The 22,388-nt window shown below is 33.9% G+C and overlaps 1 protein-coding gene and 1 long non-coding RNA gene across 2 annotated transcripts in view; one reads left to right on the forward strand and one right to left on the reverse strand.

The window, feature by feature from the left end:
* The window catches only part of LOC149782311 (pleckstrin homology domain-containing family G member 5-like), a 416,669-nt gene extending 400,477 nt beyond the window's left edge, over window positions 1-16,192 (reverse strand). Inside the window, exon 1 of the mRNA XM_089933695.1 lies at window positions 15,865-16,192. Coding sequence (XP_089789821.1) covers window positions 15,865-15,958 — 94 coding nt within the window. The 5' untranslated portion in view covers window positions 15,959-16,192. The remainder of the gene's footprint in view (window positions 1-15,864) is intronic.
* The window catches only part of LOC149782314 (uncharacterized), a 69,334-nt gene that overhangs the window by 27,296 nt on the left and 19,650 nt on the right, over window positions 1-22,388 (forward strand). The window lies entirely within an intron of this gene.

The following is a 22,388-nucleotide window of genomic DNA, read 5'->3' on the forward strand; positions in this document are numbered from 1 at the left end:
CTGTAAAGGTGGAATTGACTAAGACATAATGTTGGGCTTTAAAATATTATGAATGATAATTGCAAATTTGGTTGATTTTTCATCAAGATTTTTCATAAATTAGCATGAATCACACAACTGCTTATCTCGGAACATCTTGCTTTATGTAATTCATTTTACAACATTTTAAAGTTTAACATAGTTACTGTATGCTATCTTTACTGGTCAAGCTGGGAATTCAAATACACTCTGAATTTACTCAAAAGTTTAAAAGCACTATTCAGGTACATATAAATGCAGTTCATCAGGATATTACATAACAAGTGACCAAGAGGTTAGGGAATCCACCTCAGATGTGGGAGGTCACAGATTCTAAACCTGGACGGATCATACCAAAGACTTATCAAATTGGTACTAAAAGCTGCCTCATTAGGTGCTCAGCATTAAGAGATTAGTGTTAGGACTGGTCGGCCTGGTGTCAGGATAATGTGAAGGGGTGAGACATGATGCTACCTGTCTGCAGCATGTCCCAGTGCTTGCTAGACATTACTATACTTAACTACCACAGTACAGACATCAAAGTGATATGACTGAAACATTGTTAAAAATACATTAAAAATCTAAATCACACATGTACAGACATAAAAACAAGCTATTAAATACCGTATACTTTTAAGTCGAGTCATATAGGATACCAGCAGATCTGGGTCTGTGCAGTTTGTTAGGAGTAATCAGTGACAAACAACAGTCTATACTGCAGGCGCATTATGCTATGGCAGATCAGCATCTTTGTTGTTTGCTGTTTGACTAGACTTATAAGTGCGTATATGGGGTAGTTCATTTGGAAGACCATCAAACTCAAAATCCATGGGTCAAAGGTTCAATACCAGCCTGGGTTGGCCATCTTGGTGTCCTTGAGAAAGGCAATTTTAGCTGCCAAAATGGTGGCATGATACTGTCAATAAATTTTGAAAAGTACTATTAAAACCACCTCATAAGAAACAAAAACATAATATTAAATTCAGTAAGTGTATCCTGATACATTCTCTATCAGTACTTAATTGTCTCATGACATCAGGACTGGTCTGGTCATCTATTCGTTAGAGCATCCACCTCAGATGTGGGGTGTGTGTGTCATTGGGTTAGAAGCCCGGCCGAGTCATACCAAAGACTTATAACAATGGTACTAACAGCTGCCTTGCTAGGCGCCCAGCATTAGGAGGTTAGTGTTAGGACTGGTCAGCCTGGTGTCAGGATAACACTGGGTGGGACATGATGCTACATGTCTGCAGCATGATGCCCCAGTGCTAAGACATCACTAAAACTGCCACACTGCAGACATTGTAGCAATATGACTGAAAAATTGTTAAAATAACGTGAAAAATACAAAACACACACATGACACCAGTGGCAATATATACCCCTACTGTAAACGAAGTACATGCATACTGTAATTGTTATCCACTGTTGTTAAGTTTTGAAAATGACAAGTCATGATCATAAAGGAATACAATGGTGGTCATGCACAGGTACAAACAAAGAATCAATTGACCCAAAAGATAGCTAATATACCTCTACAGAAAGGGAAAAGTATTATGAAATAACTCTCTTACGCAAAGTTTTGAAGGCAGTACATGTAAATAAGGTACAGTGAACAGTGCCTTAAATGCCTGCTCCATAGTTAACAGTCCTCTACACTAGCCAGAGTAATGATTAAGGTCCACTCTGAGGATTCTTGACCAGTTGGGTCTCAATTGGGTAATATCTGTCTGGTCAAGTATGAAATCTTCAACCAATTTACGGTATAGAAACCATTATCTTCATTTTTGACTTCCTATGACCATTGACCTTTAGACCCCAAAATCTGTTTTTATTACTGCTCTAAGTGCAAGTTATCATCAATTTGATCAATTAATAAATTTACTCCAGAACAAAAGTTATTCTGCTAAATCCATTTTTCCTTAATTTGTAATGATCTTGACCTTTTGACCCCAACATTAATCAGCTGCTTTGTATGCAAAGTTTAAACCCATCACAAATTTTGGTCATGATACATGTAATAAAACTAATGTTATTGTGCAAAATCCATTTTTCTTCTTCTTTCAGTCACAGTAAACTTAATCTTCGGCCCCCAAATCAAGAGCTTGTTTCTTAGTAACCCAAAGTGTTAGCCACAACACCCATTACTAAAGGTACATGCCACAGACTTTAATTATTTTGTGTAGAAACCAGTTTTCATTTTTTGGTCACAGTGACACTGACCTTTGACCTTCTGACCCAAAAATCTGCAGGCTTCTTCCTTTGGCCAGGTGCAAGCCATCAATAAATTGTATCCTAGGTCTGTGACATTGAACTAATGTTACAAGTTTTGTACTAAAACCATTTTTCTTCTTTCAGTCAGCTACAGAGGCCTTGTATCTTTTGACCCCAATAACTTCTTTGTTACAATTTATAGAGAGTGGCATATGTAGGAGGTGGAGACCTCAACCTATTGTAAATAGAAAACAAACTAGGGGTCAGGCATACTAACAGATAGTGTGTGACATGTTAACGTTTTCGATTTTTAATGTCGCTTTAACAATTCTCCAGTCGTATTGTTACGATGTCTGCAGTGTGGCAGTTTATTGTGATTTCTAGCACTGAAGCATTGTGCCGCAGACATGTAGCATCATGTCCCACCCAGCTGACCAGTCCAAATACTAACTTCTTAATGCTGAGTGCCAAGCGAGGCAGCTGCTTGTACCATTTTTACAAGTCTTTGGTATGACTTGGCCGGGGTTCAAACCTGCAACCTCAAGAGTCTGAGGCAGACTGACAAATAGATGGATGTCCAAATATCATAGGAGGGATATAAAAAGAAAGAGGTATACTAACAATCAATAGATATACAACATAGCAAATGAACCTCAAATCATTAAATTTTATTTATATAATAAATCTGAATACAATGAAATATAACACAGTTCCACTAAAAAGATTTAAGTCAAAATATTCTGTAAGCATCATCTTTCCTAAATTCACATCTTTATATTATTTAGGTATCACAAGAGTTATTTATCTCGTATCAACAAATATAGCTCACCTAATTAACGAGAACAGCTATTTCTTTTTTTCAATTACTTTGGCAGCTCTTTTAACGTTCTGTTGATAGTTTTGAACAATGCATTTATTGTGTAAAAAAGCAAAAGGTCACCCATTCTGAAAGGAAAGAGACATATCATTTTGGTCATATCGTTGCTCAGTATTCAATTATGGTAATTATTTAATCAGCCAAAATAACATACTGCAAAAACACCCAGTAAATACATATGAAATACTTAGTACGAATCAAGCAGAACCTAGAAATGAAATATAATTTTACCATTACAGCAATTAGTGCACCTCAAGTGTCACTTTCTTGACCCTAAAGACAAAATCTTGACTGCTACACACTATGCCATAAAATATAGAAACAAAAGAGTACCATTGTTCATATCTAAACTTTATTCTCCCCCCCCCCATGTGTTTCCGGTTGGCTGACCATCCATGTTTCTCACTGCTGACCCTAACCTTTTTTTCTCTGCTTGATAAAAAAGTAATCAATATATAATTTTAGAGTGTGAAAAATATGAGCTGCCTACCCTATTTTTAAAACCAGTGCAAAGGGGCAGGGGAGCCTTAAACAGATTTTAAAATATAAAGTAGAATCAACGATGAAACAAATACTGGACCTTGAAGACTGAAACCCAAATATATAATACAACACCTCTTCTAATTACAATGTACAACTTCAACTTATTTAATTCACCTATGTTAAATGGCTGATAAGTTATAGAGCAGAAACCAAAATTACTGGGCCATGACATTGACCCTGAATGTAGGACTGTTCACCCAATGTATTAAATAACAAATACACATCAACCAAGCATTATCCCTTAATCTACCAAGCATTATCCCTTAATCCCAAATCTCTAAAGTCACAGAAAGGAAAAGAAAGTATGAAGGAGACATTAGTATACTGATCCACGATCATGACATTCCAGAGAGGACCCCCAAAGTGGCATGCAAGAAACTTTCAAATAATGATAAGCAAGTGTGTGTGTGTGTGTGTGTGTGTTTGTGTGTGTGTGCACACAAGGGCATGCATGTGTGTGTAAAATGAGGATCCATGCCCCTAAAGCTATTAGTACTGGGGATGGGTGGGGGTGGATGTCTACTCAAAATAAATCAACCATTCCAATAATATATATTACATAGTTAAGAACCATAATTCTCAAGTCAATATAATTAAGGCTGCAAATCTACAAATGACTTTGAAAGAAATACCAATGAGTGTTAATTACTGGATGGGGAGAGTATATGGACTGGGGCCTAATTATATAAGATATTTGCTTTTCCTACATTAATACTAGATTTTTCAATGAGTGATACTAAAAACATTATATTTTAATGGGTGGCAAAGTCACGTGTTAAAATATCTAGTTTTAGTACAACAAGATGAAATATATCCAGTACTAACAATTTCTTTTTAATATATAACAAATCTGCTCCAGAATCAAAGTTCAGATGATTAAACTCTCTGGCACAACACACTCACCCCCTTTTTGGTAAATTCACATCACTTTCATAGCCTGATCATGTGACTTATTAAAGCAGTAGGATTGGGTTGATCTAATCTGTCACAGTAAATTACATTTTTGTCATTTTGTAAACCATGTGACCCTATTAGAAAACAGTTCAAGCCTGATTCAGTAATGCATCACTGTGGGTTTTTATTATTGTTTTTAAGGCAGTAAAGGGAAACAGCTTCAGACAGATGCAAACTATGTCTGATTGAATTTCTTTATCAAAGGTTAATTTCCATGTCTGAAATGTAAGGCAAGTTCTATTTGTTCTAGCTCACAAAGTATTTCTCGTGGGCTTATTGCAGGTACAACTTTTGTGGGCACACATAATCAACTGTCACGTGGCATAATGGGAAATCTTACATTTTCACATGTGAACAATACTAGGTACATTTTTGGCGTGTGAAAATATTAGAATGAGAAAAATATGAAAATTATTTCACCAATAAGTCTATTTCACAGTAAGGATATATTAAATATGGATATTCACAAAGCATGAACAGTTCCTAAATTATTAAAGCTTTCAGGTCATTCAGTCCGTGTCTTATACAGCATTTGTGTGTAAAATTATGGCAACATTGCTTAGAGAAGTTTGGTTTTGAGACTGGCGAATACATTTTGATTTCTTAAACACTCTAATGCTAAAGGTCTTCTGACATCACACTCAGTCAGTTGCTGAGTGTTTACAGAAAATATGCATGTGGGTCTGTTATTTTGCCCAATTTCTGGGCAAATAAACTGAGTTTTGATGAGGTCTAAAAAAAAAATATGTGCGTTTCCAGTTGGTTGACTATCCCTCTTATTAGTTGCTGACCCTAGCACTTTTTTCCCCCCAGGTAAATAAAAATAATCCCAAAATCGATAGTACATCTAATTGAGCTGGTTTAGCCCAGTACTTAAAGTGTTTAGTACATTATATATACTAATCATTATCATCAATATAATTTTACAAAAATCTCTAACTACCTACCTACCCTAATTTAAACCAGTGCAGTAGGAAATACATATTTTTTGTGATTAATCAATATTTTGTATTTGATCTTTACTCTGAATACGCAAAACATCACAGGCAAGGAAACAAATGCAGAAACCTAAAAAGAAACCATATAATCTCAAACGGCCTAATGGCTTATAAGTGTTGAAAGGAAACCTAATATACTGAGCCAAGACCTTGACCTTAAAGATATGACCCCCAATATCATATGCGACACATATTTTAATGATGATGTACAAGTATACCAAGCTCAATGGTTAATTTCAAATGACTTAAAGTTACAAAGTAGAAATGAAATCATCATGGATGGACTCGTCAATGAATAGAATTGGACATAAATGCAGATACTTTTGTCAGAAATGTGGGGGCAATCAGAAAATAACTGTGTTGCAAGAAAGCTAATAACCTAAAATTGAATAAATTATAGACAAATTCCTGTCATTAATTTCCAAGAGAGAAATAGTGTGCATAGTCTCTTTGATGCACCTCGTTTGCTCGTAAAACTTAAGACACAAAAATAATGAACAAATCTAAACATTTTTACCATTTCCAGAATTGCAACATTATAAGTATTAATGCTGGCATGTGCATTCCAGAATTTGGTAAAGTTTTAAATGTTCTCTGTTATCCAAAATCCTGAGCAATAAAACCTAGGTCCTTGCTATTTTAATCATCCAACACCTAATGCAATGACAGATCCTTAAAACTGTAATCATCCAACACCTAATGCAATGACAGATCCTTAAAATTGTAATCATCCAATGCCTATTGCAATGACAGATCCTTAAAATTTTAATTATTCAACACCCAGTGAAATGACAGATCCTTAAAATTTTAATTCTCCAACACCCAGTGCAATGACAGATCCTTTCAAGTTTAATTATTCAACACCCAGTGCAATGACAAATCCTTAAAATTTTAATAACTGAACATCCAATGCAATGACAGATCCTTAATATTGTAATTATCCAACACCCAAAGCAATGATAGATCCTTAAAATTTTAATCATCCAACACCCAATGCAATGACAGATCATTAAAATTTTAATTTTCCAACACCCATTGCAATGACAGATCCTTAAAAGCTTAATTATCTAACACCCAGTGCAATGACAGATCCTTAAAATTTTAATCATCCGACATCCAATGCAATGACAGATTCTTAAAAGTATAAATTATCCAGCACCCAGTGCAATGACACATCCTTAAAATTTTAATTATCTAACACCCAGTGCAATGACAGATCCTTAAAATTTTAATTATCCAACACCCAGTGCAATGACAGATCCTTAAAAGTTTAATTATCCGACATCCAATGCAACAAGAGATTCTTAAAGGTTTAATTATCCAACACCCAGTGTACTGACAGATCCTTAAAACTTTAATTATCCAACACCCAGTACAACAATAGATCCATGCTATTTGTATCATCCAACATCCAGTGAAATTATAGATCCTTGCTATTTTAAGAGAGATGGAACAGGCTTGTATACATGACAAACTGCGAAGGGTATGATGTTGACTTTTGTGTAAGTAAAAGATGAAGTCTGTACATTTATACGGTATATAACATGCACAATATTGACTGCTATAATGGCTACGATAAAAAAAATGGCAGGAAATAAGCATGACTAAATTCTGTGAACCATGTGTCATCTTCTTTGAGTGTAAAATATCTTTTTATCCTTTTATTTTCATTTGAGTCATTTAAGCAGCTCAGTCATTGCATTACTGTTCAGTTTGACTAAAGTCATAGTATTCACTTTAGTGAAGTTTTCAGATACATAAAATGGGTGTGAAGGAGTTTTAAATTACCTGCAACAGAAAAGCTGAATTTCAACAGAATACAATCCATTGACCGAGAGAAGCTATATTTTGAATTTGTTATTGCCAAAATGGGGTTGCAACTTATACATTATTGTAATCATGCAATGCAGTGGTGTCATTAGGGTTGGTATTACCCAGTGCAGTAACTCATAGTGTCACCCCCTTGGACCTCCTTCCTGCAGAAAAATTCAAAATTTTTATAGACAGTCATTTTTGTGTCACCCCCTCTGATGGTGTGACCCGTGCGATCTGCACCCACCGCACCCCAGTAGTGACACCACTGATGCAATGTCTGCAAACATAAATTAGGAATAAGAATACAGCTTTTCCTCAGTGCACACAAATTACCTCACTCCCATGTCATAAAAATGAACACAAAAACTGAAATATTGCAACTGCATTCTATGCAATTTGTACTATGTTACAAGGAATTACACCCAGACAGCTCAAATATTAAGTTGTAATGGTCTGCTACATAAGGAACTTTTGTAATTCCAGGAAATATTGGTGAGAATTGGTGAGAATCATGAGAAATTATTTTGATCTTCTTCTGTATCTTCCTGAAAGCTTAGAAATTTCCACCTGGAGGCCCTCTCTGATCTCACACCTTTCACTGAAGATGGATTGACAGGTGACAGTAATTAAGTGGCCTGGTATAACCTCTACCATAATTACTTTTGCTGTAATCACATTTCAGGAAGACTATCTGAGTGACAACAGAACAGAACAGAACAGAACTTCATTCATGTAATATTTTGGAGGCCACTCACAGGGAGCATATGAGATATTACACAACTTATATATAAGATCACAGCTTATTTGTATTAGGGAAGTCAGGGTTATTTAGAGTCAAGATCAACGAATCGTACCAGTGAGAGAGAAAATATGAGAGAATGAATGTATTTTTTGCTGTGTGTATGGAGTGTACATCTTTCATACAGAGAACAAATAAACCAGGCATTAATAAGTACAGTAAATTTGACACATAAATAAAATGTTTTAAGACAAAAGGATTAAAACAATATCAGGAAGATATTCTACTGTCTAATGGAAAATCCACTGTCATTAATGAAAGATGGAGATATGGTAAAAATAGTATTTATGTGTATATGTATGGTGGGTGTGAGTCAATCCCAGATATAGATGGTGGTGTAAGTCAATCCCAGTAACATCGACTGAAAGTGTTATAAAGAAATGAAAATAATGAGTGCATTTTGTCACTTGTTTTAACAAATTTAGATAACAATGTCATGTCATTAAAAGGAAACACACTATATAGACTGGTATACAAAAAATAAACACAGTATATAATCTGGTATACAAAAAATAAACACAGTATATAGACATGTATACAAATATTGCAATGATATACACAAATAAAACCCAAACTATCCTTCTTTAAAAAGAAAGAAAAAATATCATCAATTTCTTGTGGAAAGTAGTTCCTGAGTCTTCATCAAATTTAGTCTAATTAATGCAACAATGAGAAATTAATATACAGTTTTCAGAGCTTGAGATAAGAAATTCATAAATTGGGTATTTTGCTCCCTGGCATAAATTGGGTATTTTACTCCCTGGCATAAATTGGGTATTTTACACCCTGGCATAAATTGGGTATTTTACTCCCTGGCATGAATTGGGTATTTTATTCCCTGGCATAAATTGGGTATTTTACTCCCTGGCATAAATTGGGTATTTTATTCCCTGGCATAAATTGGGTATTTTACTCCCTGGCATGAATTGGGTATTTTATTCCCTGGCATAAATTGGGTATTTTACTCCCTGGCATAAATTGGTTATTTTACTCCCTGGCATGAATGAATTGTACTGTTGTAAAGTTGAAAGAGTTATTTTATGAACATTACAAAACACACACTTATGCAACAAGACAGAGTGTTACTAATATATCAAGATATTAGTCATCACACCTTTGTAAAAATGACAAATGTTATAGTGATCAAGACTAGTACAGAGTGTGTTTGGTTGTCAGCTCCGAGTGAGTGTTTTCAAAGTGATCAAGTAATATCATTCCAAACATACATGGAACATCTGGAAGTTTAGCCAATAGCATAGTTTATATTGATCGAACATGTCACCATACAACTAAACTTGGACTGTGTTTATGGCAGGAGCAATGCAAGAACTAAATGCTGAAGAAAAAATATTTTGTATGTAATCTGAACACATTTCCAAATTTCTTTATGCATTTGAAGTTGAATTGTCTGTGAAAAATATGTTGCTTATCATGAGCTCTAATTTTTTAACAGAAAGATTAATTTTATTAATATTTGCATTAATATTCATGGAGTCTATAGCCTTGTGTACTACTACTACTACTACTAATAATAATAATAATAATGTGTGTATAGTTATCAAGTAATTAACTTGAAATAGACAGAAAAATGTGAGAATTAATAATACTTATTATTATTGTTATTATTATTATTATTATTATTATTATTATTATTATTATTATTAACAATGATGAAGATGCACTGACCTTTTACACCACCAATATATAAATTATCATTTATCAATCCTCTCATGTTTTGGTGAAGTTAAGTGATTCATGAGGGCAAACAAAATTTACAGAATAGCAAATATTTCTCTCCACATACCAGAAAATACTCCAATAATCCAGTAGAATATTAACCATGTCTTTGATCTAAATAGTTATTTCTTTTTAATATATACTAATGTCCTGCCATGAATGATCGGCTAAGTGATGATAAGTCACCAAATCTATTAACCTAAAATGAAAAGCAGTAAAGCAACTGAACTATAAATTAATTATCATATCTACAGCAGAGAACATGTTGTCCAGCTGTCAGTGTCATTGACTTACTAAACCTTTAAGCAGAAAATGTTATTGGGATTTTAATCTGCACAAATACTGAGATCAATAAGTAAACAGCCTATTTAAAACAAATTACTTTTCCTTCTTGGTACGGCCTGAGTCTAAGAGATAAATAACTTTTATTTCTTGATATTGCCTGAGCAATTAGATATAAATTACTTTTACAGCCTGACTGCAAAAGATATGTTTCAATAGCCTGATTCTAAGAGATCTGCTTGAATGGCCTAATCTAGGAGATCTGTCTGAATGGCCTAATCAAGGAGATCTGTTTGAATGGCCTAATCTAGGAGATCTGATTGAATGGCCTATTCTAGGAGATCTGTTTGAATGGCCTAATCTAGGAGATCTGTTTGAATGGCATAATCTAAGAGATCTGTTTGAATGGTCAAATCTAGGAGATCTGATTGAATGGCCAAATCTAGATCTTTTTGAATGGCATAATCTAGGAGTTCTGTTTGAATGGCATAATCTAGGAGGTCTGTTTGAATGACCTAATCAAGGAGATCTGTATGAATGGCCTAATCTAGGAGGTCTGTTTGAATGGCCTAATCTAGGAGATTTGTTTGAATGGCCAAATCTAGGAGATCTGATTGAATGGCCTATTCTAGGAGATCTGTTTGAATGGCCTAATCTAGGAGGTCTGTTTGAATGGCCTAATCTAGGAGATCATTTTGAATGGCCAAATCTAGGAGATCTGTTTGAATGGCCTAATCTAGGAGATCTGTTTGAATGGCCTAATCTAGGTCAGTTTGAATGGCCTAATCTAGGAGATCTGTTTGAATGGCCTAATCTAGGAGGTCTGTTTGAATGGCCTAATCTAGGAGATCTGTTTGAATGGCCTAATCTAGGAGATCTGTTTGAATGGCCTAATCTAGGAGATCTTTTCAAACTTGCACAGAAATGTATTCAAGTTTGCTTTTAAAAATCAGCTAGACTGGTTTGAAGACCAACAGAAACCCTTTCTTCTGTGACCCAATTTCAGATTGTAAGTAATACTGAAAAGACATTAGAACTGGTATATCTAGACATAGTAGAATAAATCTGGAAATGTAGGGCACCAAGACCTGGCTCTGGTGTGGACAACTTTCATCTTCAAAGGTAAATATGGTGTATTATGGTCAAAATATATTGGATCATAGCTCAGAGACAATGTTTAGTCAAAGTTGAATAAACCATGAGAAGTAGGTTACAGAATACCAGCTTAGTTGTAACAGATACCTTCTTTCTATGATATCCCACAGCTTGAGTTTAATCTCAAGCCAAACTAGACACTACCAAACTATCAGCAAGGTAATGACTAACCAAGGGACCTAAAAAAGTTAAGAATGGGATATCATCCTAGGTGGAGATCAAGAAAAAAGAAGGAGGGGAAGGTAACAGGGCTGTTTAATAGCTGAATACTCATTTTACAATGACACTGGGAATGATTGTCAATAAAGGGCTTCTTCTGAAGTTTGCTTCATGGTGTAAATTCCTTTGTTTTCAACCTTAAATGGATTATTTACAGCATTACTCCAAGATGTATCAACAACCATGACACATAAGGGAAAACATTGTGAATTACATCACTGCATTTCACTAATGCTGATTCACAACAAAACAAGATTCTTTTTTAAAACACCATTCTTATGTTACATGTTTAGGCTCTAATAAACAGTAACAAAGAAAGAGTGAAAACAAGAAGCTTAAAAAAATTTAACAAATAATTTATTTCCCTGGTACAACAATGTAAAAATGAAAAAATAAAACCTTACAGTTTTAAGAAATCAAATCCAGAGACCATGACGTATACTGTAGCCTTTATAGTACAGGTGTGTCTACAGTTCCTTGTTGATCCACAAACAATATTCCGGTGTTTGAATTTCCAAATAAAATTTAAATAAATGTCTTTGTCCAAGAATTCTGTATGAGCACTTAAATATTCCCAGAGAAATGAATTAATCTTTTAGAATCCAAATAGTTTGAAGAAAATTTTAAAGATAACTCAATGAGTCACAATAGAAAAAACAAAACACCCTATGTCCCAGTGTTTAGAAGCCTGACGGAGATTATTTCTCTATAGACAAAGGTTATACAGTCAAATAATGCACAAAACAGATATCACATGATAGCATTCCAGAACAGTTTAGAAGGTATCTACATATCTAAGGTCACGTATTCCAGTAAAGCCTTGATTTCACTATTATCATTCACACATTAAGAATGCATTAAAGAAAAGTAGTTGTTTACTTGATTCTCAATCAAGGCCAGGAACTAGGTCAGCAAAAGATACAAAGTTCAGTCTTTACAACTTAACAGTCAGGTCAAACTAATTTCTGGAAAACATCAAATTCCTAGTAAACAAAATTACATTACTTTGACAAGTAAGGAAATTAAAAATAAAAAGATTTTAAAACTTACGAAGAATTAAATTAAATCAAATATAAATTAAATCAAATATAAATAACACCTTGGACATTTATTTTGTGAAACAATCATCAACCTCAAAACTCAGTTTTTCTTAACTGTTCCATGTTGATGTTGATGCTGTGACATCATTGCATGTAACAGTGAAACTTTTATTTCTTGGGGAAATCTCTTAGTGATAATTCATTTACTACATTCTAGACTGGAACTCCCCATAATGAAACATAACTGTGTAGCAGCATTTTATTTACCAAGTACTCATTTCACTTGGTTGCCTCTATCTTTGAACACAATTTCTGTGAATGTGCTGTCTTATTTAAGTTAGTTTAATTATATTACTTACATAATAATATTTATAAGTGTCTCACTGATTAATTGTACTGCTCCAGTGGCCTAGTGGTTAGCGCATCCGCCTTGGATGCAGGAGGTCGAAGGTTTGAAACCCTGTTTAATCATACCAAAGACTTATAAAAATGGTATCAGCAGCTGCTTCACTTAATGCTCAGCATTAAGAGATTATTGTTAGGACTGGTCAGCCTGGTGCCAGAATAATGTGACTTGGTGGGACATGAAGCTGCATGTTTGTAGTATGATGCCAAAGAGCTAGACATAACTATAAAACATCACACTGCAGACATTGTAGCAATATGACTGAAATATTTTTAAAGCTAGAATTAAAAATCCAAATCACACACACCCACACACACACTGATTAATTGAAATGAGTTTCCATGAAACACGACCATGACCCCCAGCTGTTACAGGTATGATTTGCATGCTTTTTAACTTTGTTTTATTCCACCCACTTTATTTGTATTGATACAAATGACATAATTAACATTATACATAGAAGGTCCTCTCTGAATTGATTGTAACAATACAACCATTATGTCTGCATGTCACAGGTCATAACATAGTTGACACTTAATTCAATTCTCAAAGAAATGCTCACAGACATAGTTGTGATAGACATAGTTGTGATAGAAGACATAGTTGTGACAGACGTAGTTGTGATAGAAGACATAGTTGTGACAGACATAGTTGTTATAGAAGACATAGTTGTGATAGAAGACATAGTTGTGACAGACATAGTTCTGACAGACATAGTTGTGATAGAAGTCTGCTGTGATAGACATAGTTGTGATAGACATAGTTGTGACAGACATAGTTGTGATAGAAGAAATACTTGTTATAGAAGACATAGTTGTGATAGAAGACATAGTTGTGACAGACATAGTTGTGATAGAAGACATAGTTTTGACAGACAAAGTTGTGACAGACATAGTTGTGATACAAGATACATTTGTGATAGAAGAACAACATTTTTCATATTTGGATTAAGGAGGCCATATTAAATTTATGATTGTTACACTGAAACTTAATTAAAAGATAAAACTAGCTGAGAAATTTCACATGACAAAACTTACTGGTATTTTTTTTTAAAGTGTTGTCATTAGCAGACATTCATCAAAATTTCATTAAATATTGTTATTTACAGTGCACTGAGAATGTTGTTTGAAGAGAAAATCTTTGTGGTGTGTGTCTGTGTGGTGTGTGTGTGGTTTTGGATTTTTAACGTAGTTTTAACAATTTTTCAGTCATATCGCTATGATGTGCTTTTATTATAATGTTCATTTCTTACATGTCTATGATGTGGATTTATTAATATTTTCATTTCTAACATGTCTATGATGTGGATTTATTAACATGTTCATTTTTTACATGTCTATGATGTGGATTTATTAATAAGTTCATTTCTTACATGTCTATGATGTGCTTTTATTAATGTTTATTTCTTACATGTCTATGATGTGCTTTTATTAGTATGTTCATTTTTTACATGTCTATGATGTGCTTTTATTAGTATGTTCATTTCTTACAAGTCTATGATGTGCTTTTATTAGTATGTTTATTTCTTACATGTCTATGATGTGCTTTTATTAGTATGTTCATTTCTTACAAGTCTATGATGTGCTTTTATTAGTATGTTTATTTCTTACAAGTCTATGATGTGCTTTTATTAGTATGTTTATTTCTTACATGTCTATGATGTGCTTTTATTAGTATGTTTATTTCTTACATGTCTATGATGTGCTTTTATTAGTATGTTCATTTCTTACAAGTCTATGATGTGCTTTTATTAGTATGTTTATTTCTTACATGTCTATGATGTGCTTTTATTAATGTTTATTTCTTACATGTCTATGATGTGCTTTTATTAATGTTTATTTCTTACATGTCTATGATGTGCTTTTATTAATATGTTCATTTCTTACATGTCTATGATGTGCTTTTATTAATGTTTATTTCTTACATGTCTATGATGTGCTTTTATTAATGTTTTTTTCTTACATGTCTATGATGTGCTTTTATTAATATGCTCATTTCTTACATGTCTATGATGTGCAACATTTTTGGGACACTGAAATAGACATACAATTAGCAACACTTTCATTTTCAGAAGCGAGAAAACTGCAACAGCTGAGTCCTTTGTATATGAGTACTTTTGTCAGTGAAATTCTCTTTTATTTGATCAGCAAAGTGACTATCTATCATGTAGTGTGTGAACTATCAAACAAAGATGACAGGTTAAGTGACAGTAATGGGATGGTGTAAAGTCATTAAGGCTAATTAGATCTGACCAGACACTATATCACTGTGCTGCATCAAGACTGTTGGCACATCAGCACATTTGGGGCTGCTGGCACACCAGTAAATTCAACATTAGAATTCATTCAAAACACTTGTACAATTCATTTGAACTATTCTATATTTTTGAACTTGTGATATAACTATGAGGACTATTCACATAACATGTACATGTACTGTACATCACATTCATGGTCAAACTAATTCAAGATATTGGGAATACAAACCTATATTTCATGTTTGATCAAAAATGGATCAAAACATGGCTCCAGGGTGGTAACAAGCTGATGGATGGATGATGAATTATGTGCCATAGGCTCAGGTGATTGATAAAATAAAATCTATGGTCTCTTAGTAATTAGAATCCATTTCATTGCCAAAATATTCATTTTGTGGCAAACCTTTCAAGGACTTGACTGCACCCACTGTAACTCTTCTGTCGACATATAGCTACCGGAACTTGAGGAGAATTAGTAAATGCATTTTTGTCCATTAAAAGCACTTCAAGGTTATGTATATTCAGCTGGTGACTAATACAATAAACTTACCTGTAAGTGACTTCCATTTCGAAGGAAATTTGGTAACATGAGTGCGGCGGCGTATTTTGGAAGAACCTCTGGAGTGATCCGATCCAGGGTCCATCTTGCTAAATTAATCATGATCCAGATGTCAGTTCTATGCTGCAGCACTTTGCATACTTGTATGTAACATATACTTCAAGCCCTCTGGTATTAATCCACAAGAGAAAATTATATAAAGTATGTAAATAACAGCAACATCTCCATGGCAATTCTATACACAAAAGAAACTTTTAGGTATGATGAATCATGGTTTCTGCAGACCAGGAACAATCAGCAACAACTCATTTTCCATGTAGGTCACTACATCCTTCCTGAAAAGAACAGTATGAATATGATGTCATAAGAGTTTAAATACTGTTAACTAAAATATCTTAACATCAAAGACACACAATACAAGTGAGATATTATCTATCTCACTATTTCCTTTATAACAGTAAAACCAAAATGTTTCAAACCAAAGCAAACAAAACAAAAAAAAAATCCAGACTTATTTACGTTTAAAAGTATATGAATCATACTATGTTACTTTTCCTCACTATTTCTAAAAGTACATCTACTTGTTATGTGTGAAAGGGACAACAAGATAAATATTAAAAGATCTACTGGTATACCACATGCACAAATATAACCTTTTTGGTACAACACAATGAAATATATCTGATATTTACTTGGCAAAAAGAAAATATTCTCTGTTTCTTCCATCCTAAAACCTGCATAGAGAACCAGTCAAACATTCACCTGAAAAAACCAGGTGTGCACAGGTTTGATAATTCCTAGTTGATATCAATGGTTGAAAATCAAGACAGTTGACATATTAAGTATCATATTTTCCAAATCAATCAGTGCTCAACAAACAAACATGATAAAAGTCTGTAACCTCTGTCAAAGGATATCTTCTGGATTACACTTATCAAAACCATAAAGTTTATGGCATGAACTCCTTGTATCGTAATACCATATATCTCGTCTTTGCAATACTGTCTTTACATTCACAAGTATTCTTTCATACAAACATTTCTGAAGATATCATCATTTTTCTTTTCCATAATAATTTCCCACCCCATAAACACTGGAGGAGGCAAAACTCCACAAAAAACTCAAATTTCTACAAAACAAAGGTATTAACCACTGCATATATCTGCTTATAAGGCAGATCCAACTGTAAGCTGCATAGACCTAGATCTGCCATTATACAATGAGCCAGCACATCTAGATCCATGTAGCTTGTTATTAGTAATCAGTAGAACAAACAAGACAAACCCTGATCTGCAATCACATAATGTGCCTGCAAATCAGGGTCTGTTGTTTGCAGTTAGACCTGACTTAGATGCAGATATATATCGTATGACTTGTAATGATGTCACTTAGATGCAGATATATATGGTATGATTTGTAGTGATGTCACTTAGATGCAGATATATATGGTATGATTTGTAGTGATCTCACTTAGATGCAGATTTATATGGTATGACATGTAATGATGTCACTTAGATGCAGATATATATGGCATGACTTGCAGTGATGTCACTTAGATGCAGATATACATGGCATGACTTGTAGTGATGTCACTTAGATGCAGATTTATATGGTATGACTAGATGCAGATAGATATGGTATAATTTGTAGTGATGTCACACAGATGCAGATATGTATATGGTATGACTTGTAGTGACGTCACTTAGATGCAGATATATATGGTATGACTTGTAGTGATGTCACTTAGATGCAGACATATATGGTATGACTTTAGTAACTTCTGAGCCACAAATCTGCGATAATGACCCAGTCGAAATCATACACACCATTTATGTGACAATTTTGGCAAACCTAGCATTTTAATATCAAGTTGCATTAAACAGATTTTATGAAAATATGATCATTTTAGAGTAATGTAAAGGAGAGATTATCATAAAAAACATCACTGTTTAAGGTTGCCATTATAGATTTGTTTGAAACTACATTTGATGTAATGAACATGCACTAAAACGTGCACACCCATCTTTCCAGTAAAAAAAAAAATTAAATACACACTTCTGCTATCTCAATCTTTAAAGCATTTATCATGGGAGGGAATCTCTTAAAACATTTTTCATGGCAGGGAAGCTGCTGTTAAAATGTTACTAAAACATCAGGATTTTCTCCAAACCTACACCATGTAGACCTGGAATATAGTTACCGAGCAACTTTGTGGATTAAAAAGGTCAAACAAAATGGGCTAGCTATTTTCCACCACAGACAAAGGGAGGTAACTCTTCTAGTATTACATACATGTGATGGGACAATGTTTATAAAGTTCTGGTATATGCTGTTATGAATGATTTAAACCCAAAAATTAAATTAAATTCTAACTTTTTAAGCAAACAGTTCAGATATTATGCCAAAAACAGTATATTTTAACAATGAATTCTATTACAGCTTAATAATATTAGGACCATCATTCGGTCATTTCGACCACATGAAGTACATACATGTACATGTACCTAGTTGTTAAATTCAACAATTGTTCCAAATTGGCTTTGGTTCACTCCCACATGTTTAGCAGCATATTAATTCCAATGTCTCACCAGAGAACAGTTGGGACTCCAATCTACCATTCCACAACGTAAACAGCAACTACGGTCAAATTATAACAGCAATACCATACTGCATTACCTGTCATTACAAGCAATGTTGCTTTCTAAACGTTGAAGAGCTATAAAAGTATGAGATCATTTGGGGTAAAACAATTTATATTATAAAAAACTGACAATTAAGCACAGAAAAAATGACCATTTTACTTATGTTCTATGTCACAACCACTCCAGAGAATCAGGGCTAATACGGCAGAGAGGTGGACTTTAAATATTGAATGACTCACGAGCCCCCAGTCAGCAATACCAATAGCCTAAATATATGAACTATATAGCAATTTAATAAATATTAATGATAAAATGTCAAAATTTTAGAAAAAGTCAACTAGGTACCTGATGATTCTAATGATCAGTTACCCAGGCATCTGATCCAAGGGAAATTATACTGCTTTGTTGTAAGTTCATACATGCCAAACCAATGGGGTGTAAGCGTAATTAGTAACTATTGCTAATATCAGTGGCAAAAAGGTGCAGTCTGAGCATAAAAGGAGTGATATAATATAATACATCCCATAATTACAGAAACCCAATGAATAATGTACATTTATTAAATTTTATTTCTGATTCATACCTGGATCTGCAGTTAAAATTCTTGAACGCTGTATTATATCGCTGTAGAATTCCTTTCAAAATTTGTAAAGAGCTATTGATTTGTCTTTTCTGAGTCAACATTTTCTTCAGTTTAACAAAATCCCTCTCTTGTAACATTTTTCAGTCATATAACATCCGCAAGTCACATCAATAAAGCCCATTTCATGTGATGATATTTGGCACCATGTCTTTTTAATAATTTTTAGACTGGTCCACTATATAAGTGTCTATAAAACTATAATTAATCTGTGGCATGTGGTTTCAAAATTCAAGAAACCCATCTGTTTGCTTTGAAACATGTCATGTACAGTTACTATAAATAAAACATAAGGAAACTGTTTGGGTACATAGCCAAATTGTCACATATGCTGACAATATGAAGATCAGTTGATGGCGGTCTGCAAGGGATCAATGACAGATGACACAAGCCTCTAACTGTACTCGTTACTTTGTGTCTCACTTGCCCTGATGTTGCCAGATATAATCTTTGATTAGAAATTGGAAACTTTCATTATTTTTTATTTTTTTATTTATTTTTTAACATGAACTAATCATGTACCATTGAGCTAATTTTCTTACCAGAATAATTATGAACATGTGGGCATCCAAGTACCCAGGTACCTGTTGACACCTTTATAGCTCAGAGTGGTCTTTCCCTCCAGAATTCTTTTTGATAGTTCCTTGTATCTTTAACTCCTTTCAAATGTCAGGAAACCACTGATTAATTTTACACAGGTATGGCTAGATGCTTCATTGTCCCCATGTCTGTCTGAGACACTAGCTCCTCCTACTGGTAGATTTTTAAATTCCTCTAACTCTGACTGGCTGGTATGCCTCGTTAGATGTTCAGCAGTGCTTAGCACACATTTTCTCACATGTGAGCACTGAAATCTGGCCTTCTTAGCAGCACATAGAGCTTAAATCCCTTTGAAACAACTAGCCAACTCAACTGTCTAATTACTGAATAAACACACAGTTGGCCATCTGTTGTTTGCCTCAGACCCTCTTTCCAACAGTCATAAACCTTACACAACCCTTAGCTTGCAAGAAAGAAAAAATTACAACCATAAAGATGGAAAAATTCTGACTATATTTCTTCATGCCCCCATGCTTGAGAATAAAATAATGATTAGAACTTTTTTCCGAGGAATGAATATATATATATATATATATATATATATATATATATATATATATATATATATATATATCCAAATGATTACACGCTAATTTCAGACATGAACATAGCAGCTTGATACTCAAACACTTCTGGCAGTCCTAACTTGTGAAATCTGCATCTTGGTGCCTTTAAGGTATCATATCTGTATCTGGTACTGTTGCAGGAACAGCGACCACCTCACCAGGCCTCCATTGGAAAGTTTCACTAGATATGTGAGTGGCTGTTACTATGGTCTGTTTCCAATATAAACTTTCGCCAGTACAAATACAATGAACCATGACAGCATACTGAACACAGTTCCGAGGTGTTCCTTCATAAACCCTTAGCCAGTAAGAAAATTAAAATCACTGCTGTAATGATGGAAAGTTTTTGACTATATTTCCTTACATTCTAGAAACATTTATATTTGCTGTAATATGAGACAACAAGCACACTTTCTTGACATTTCTGAATTAAGTAAAACATATTTTTATCCCAATGACTTCAGACCTGAAGCAATGGGAATCGTAACTGATATCTGCCATCAAAGAAATTACATACTGTTGCGTGTTCTAAGTAACAAATTGGATTATAAACAATTTACTTGACTTACAAGCTCTGTAATCATAATCTACTTTCACAACACCTAACATTTTACACATAATGACATTTGACGTAATGCATTGGGACTGTAATTGATATCAACCTAGAAAGAAAACTGATGCAGACTGCAACATTGTAGCCATCTTCTTTCACAACACTTATATTATTGGTTAAATCAATGTTACACTGATTACACATGAGTGTGTGTGTGATTTGGATTTTTAATGTAGCTTTAACAATTTTTCAGTTATTTCACTATAATGTCTGCAGTGTGGCAGTTTATAGTCGTATCTAGCACTAGGGCATCATGCCGCAGACATGTAGCATGATGTCCCACCCAGTCATATTATCCTGACACCAGGGTGACTAGTCCTAACACTAACCTCTTAATGCTGAGTGCCTAGTGAGGCAGCTGTAAGTACCATTTTTGTAAGACAGTGGTTTGTCTCAACCGGGATTTGAATCTGGAACCTCCCACGTCCAAAGCAGATGCTCTAACCACTAGGCCACCAGAGCAGTCCTGACCAAACTTGATTCGCTGAAATCGGACAGCAGCTTCAAAAGATAATATAAAGGATATGTGCATTCTCCATCTTTATCTTGTTATAAACCAGAATTAGGGAAAAATAATTTTATCACTGTTTTTCATAACAATGGGGAACATTTTTATAATTGTATTTCAAAGTCATTCTGCATATTACTAAGCAAACACGAGTCCCATTTACACTAGTCCCATATACAAAAGTCCCATATATACAGGTACTGATCATCTAATGGCAAAAATTATTGTGTAGAAATCCACATTTGTTCTCTCCTTTATTTCTGTAAGATAGGCAAGTATTAAAACATTGAGAAATTTAGGACTTAAAACATTCAGCTTCAAGTTTATACAGATATTGAAAAAGGAGTATTATACTCTGTGCATAAGGCATACAGATGTAGCCTTTAAACTTGTTATGACTCTGTCTTTTTAAACTATGTAGTAGAAATAAGCAAAACCAACAAGTTAACTAAAATTAATAAATAAGGTAAACTATTTCAATTAGAAAACAAAGTGGAAGTTTAAATGACACAGTACTGTGAATCAAATCCCAAACAATCAAAAATGTTCTATCCCAAGTCCCAAAGTATAGAATGTTCCAAAATGAATTCCAATAAACTTAAATGTCCTGATGTAGCATGAGTATTGATGTACCACAATGGTATAATCCAAAAAGTCTCTGAATGTGTCCTTAATAACTCCAAAGTAATATTTTAATCCAAAAGGTAAATGAGCTCTTTCTAATTCAGAGGAACCATTTTAATAAATAATTCCTCTCAAATTATATCTGAACACAACTATAAGTGATTCCACAGACTGATCATAAAACAGGAATGAAGACTTTGTTTACAAAATCCTTTATATATATTTTTCACTTCACCTAAGACACAGTAGAATTTCCTAATGAAAAATCCAGGTCTTGAGATCAAATCCAAAAACATAACTTATTTACTACTTATAATCATGA

This window comes from Sinohyriopsis cumingii, chromosome 15 (assembly GCF_028554795.1).
Source record: "Sinohyriopsis cumingii isolate HCF-2022 chromosome 15, ASM2855479v2, whole genome shotgun sequence".
Lineage (NCBI taxonomy): Eukaryota > Metazoa > Mollusca > Bivalvia > Unionida > Unionidae > Sinohyriopsis > Sinohyriopsis cumingii.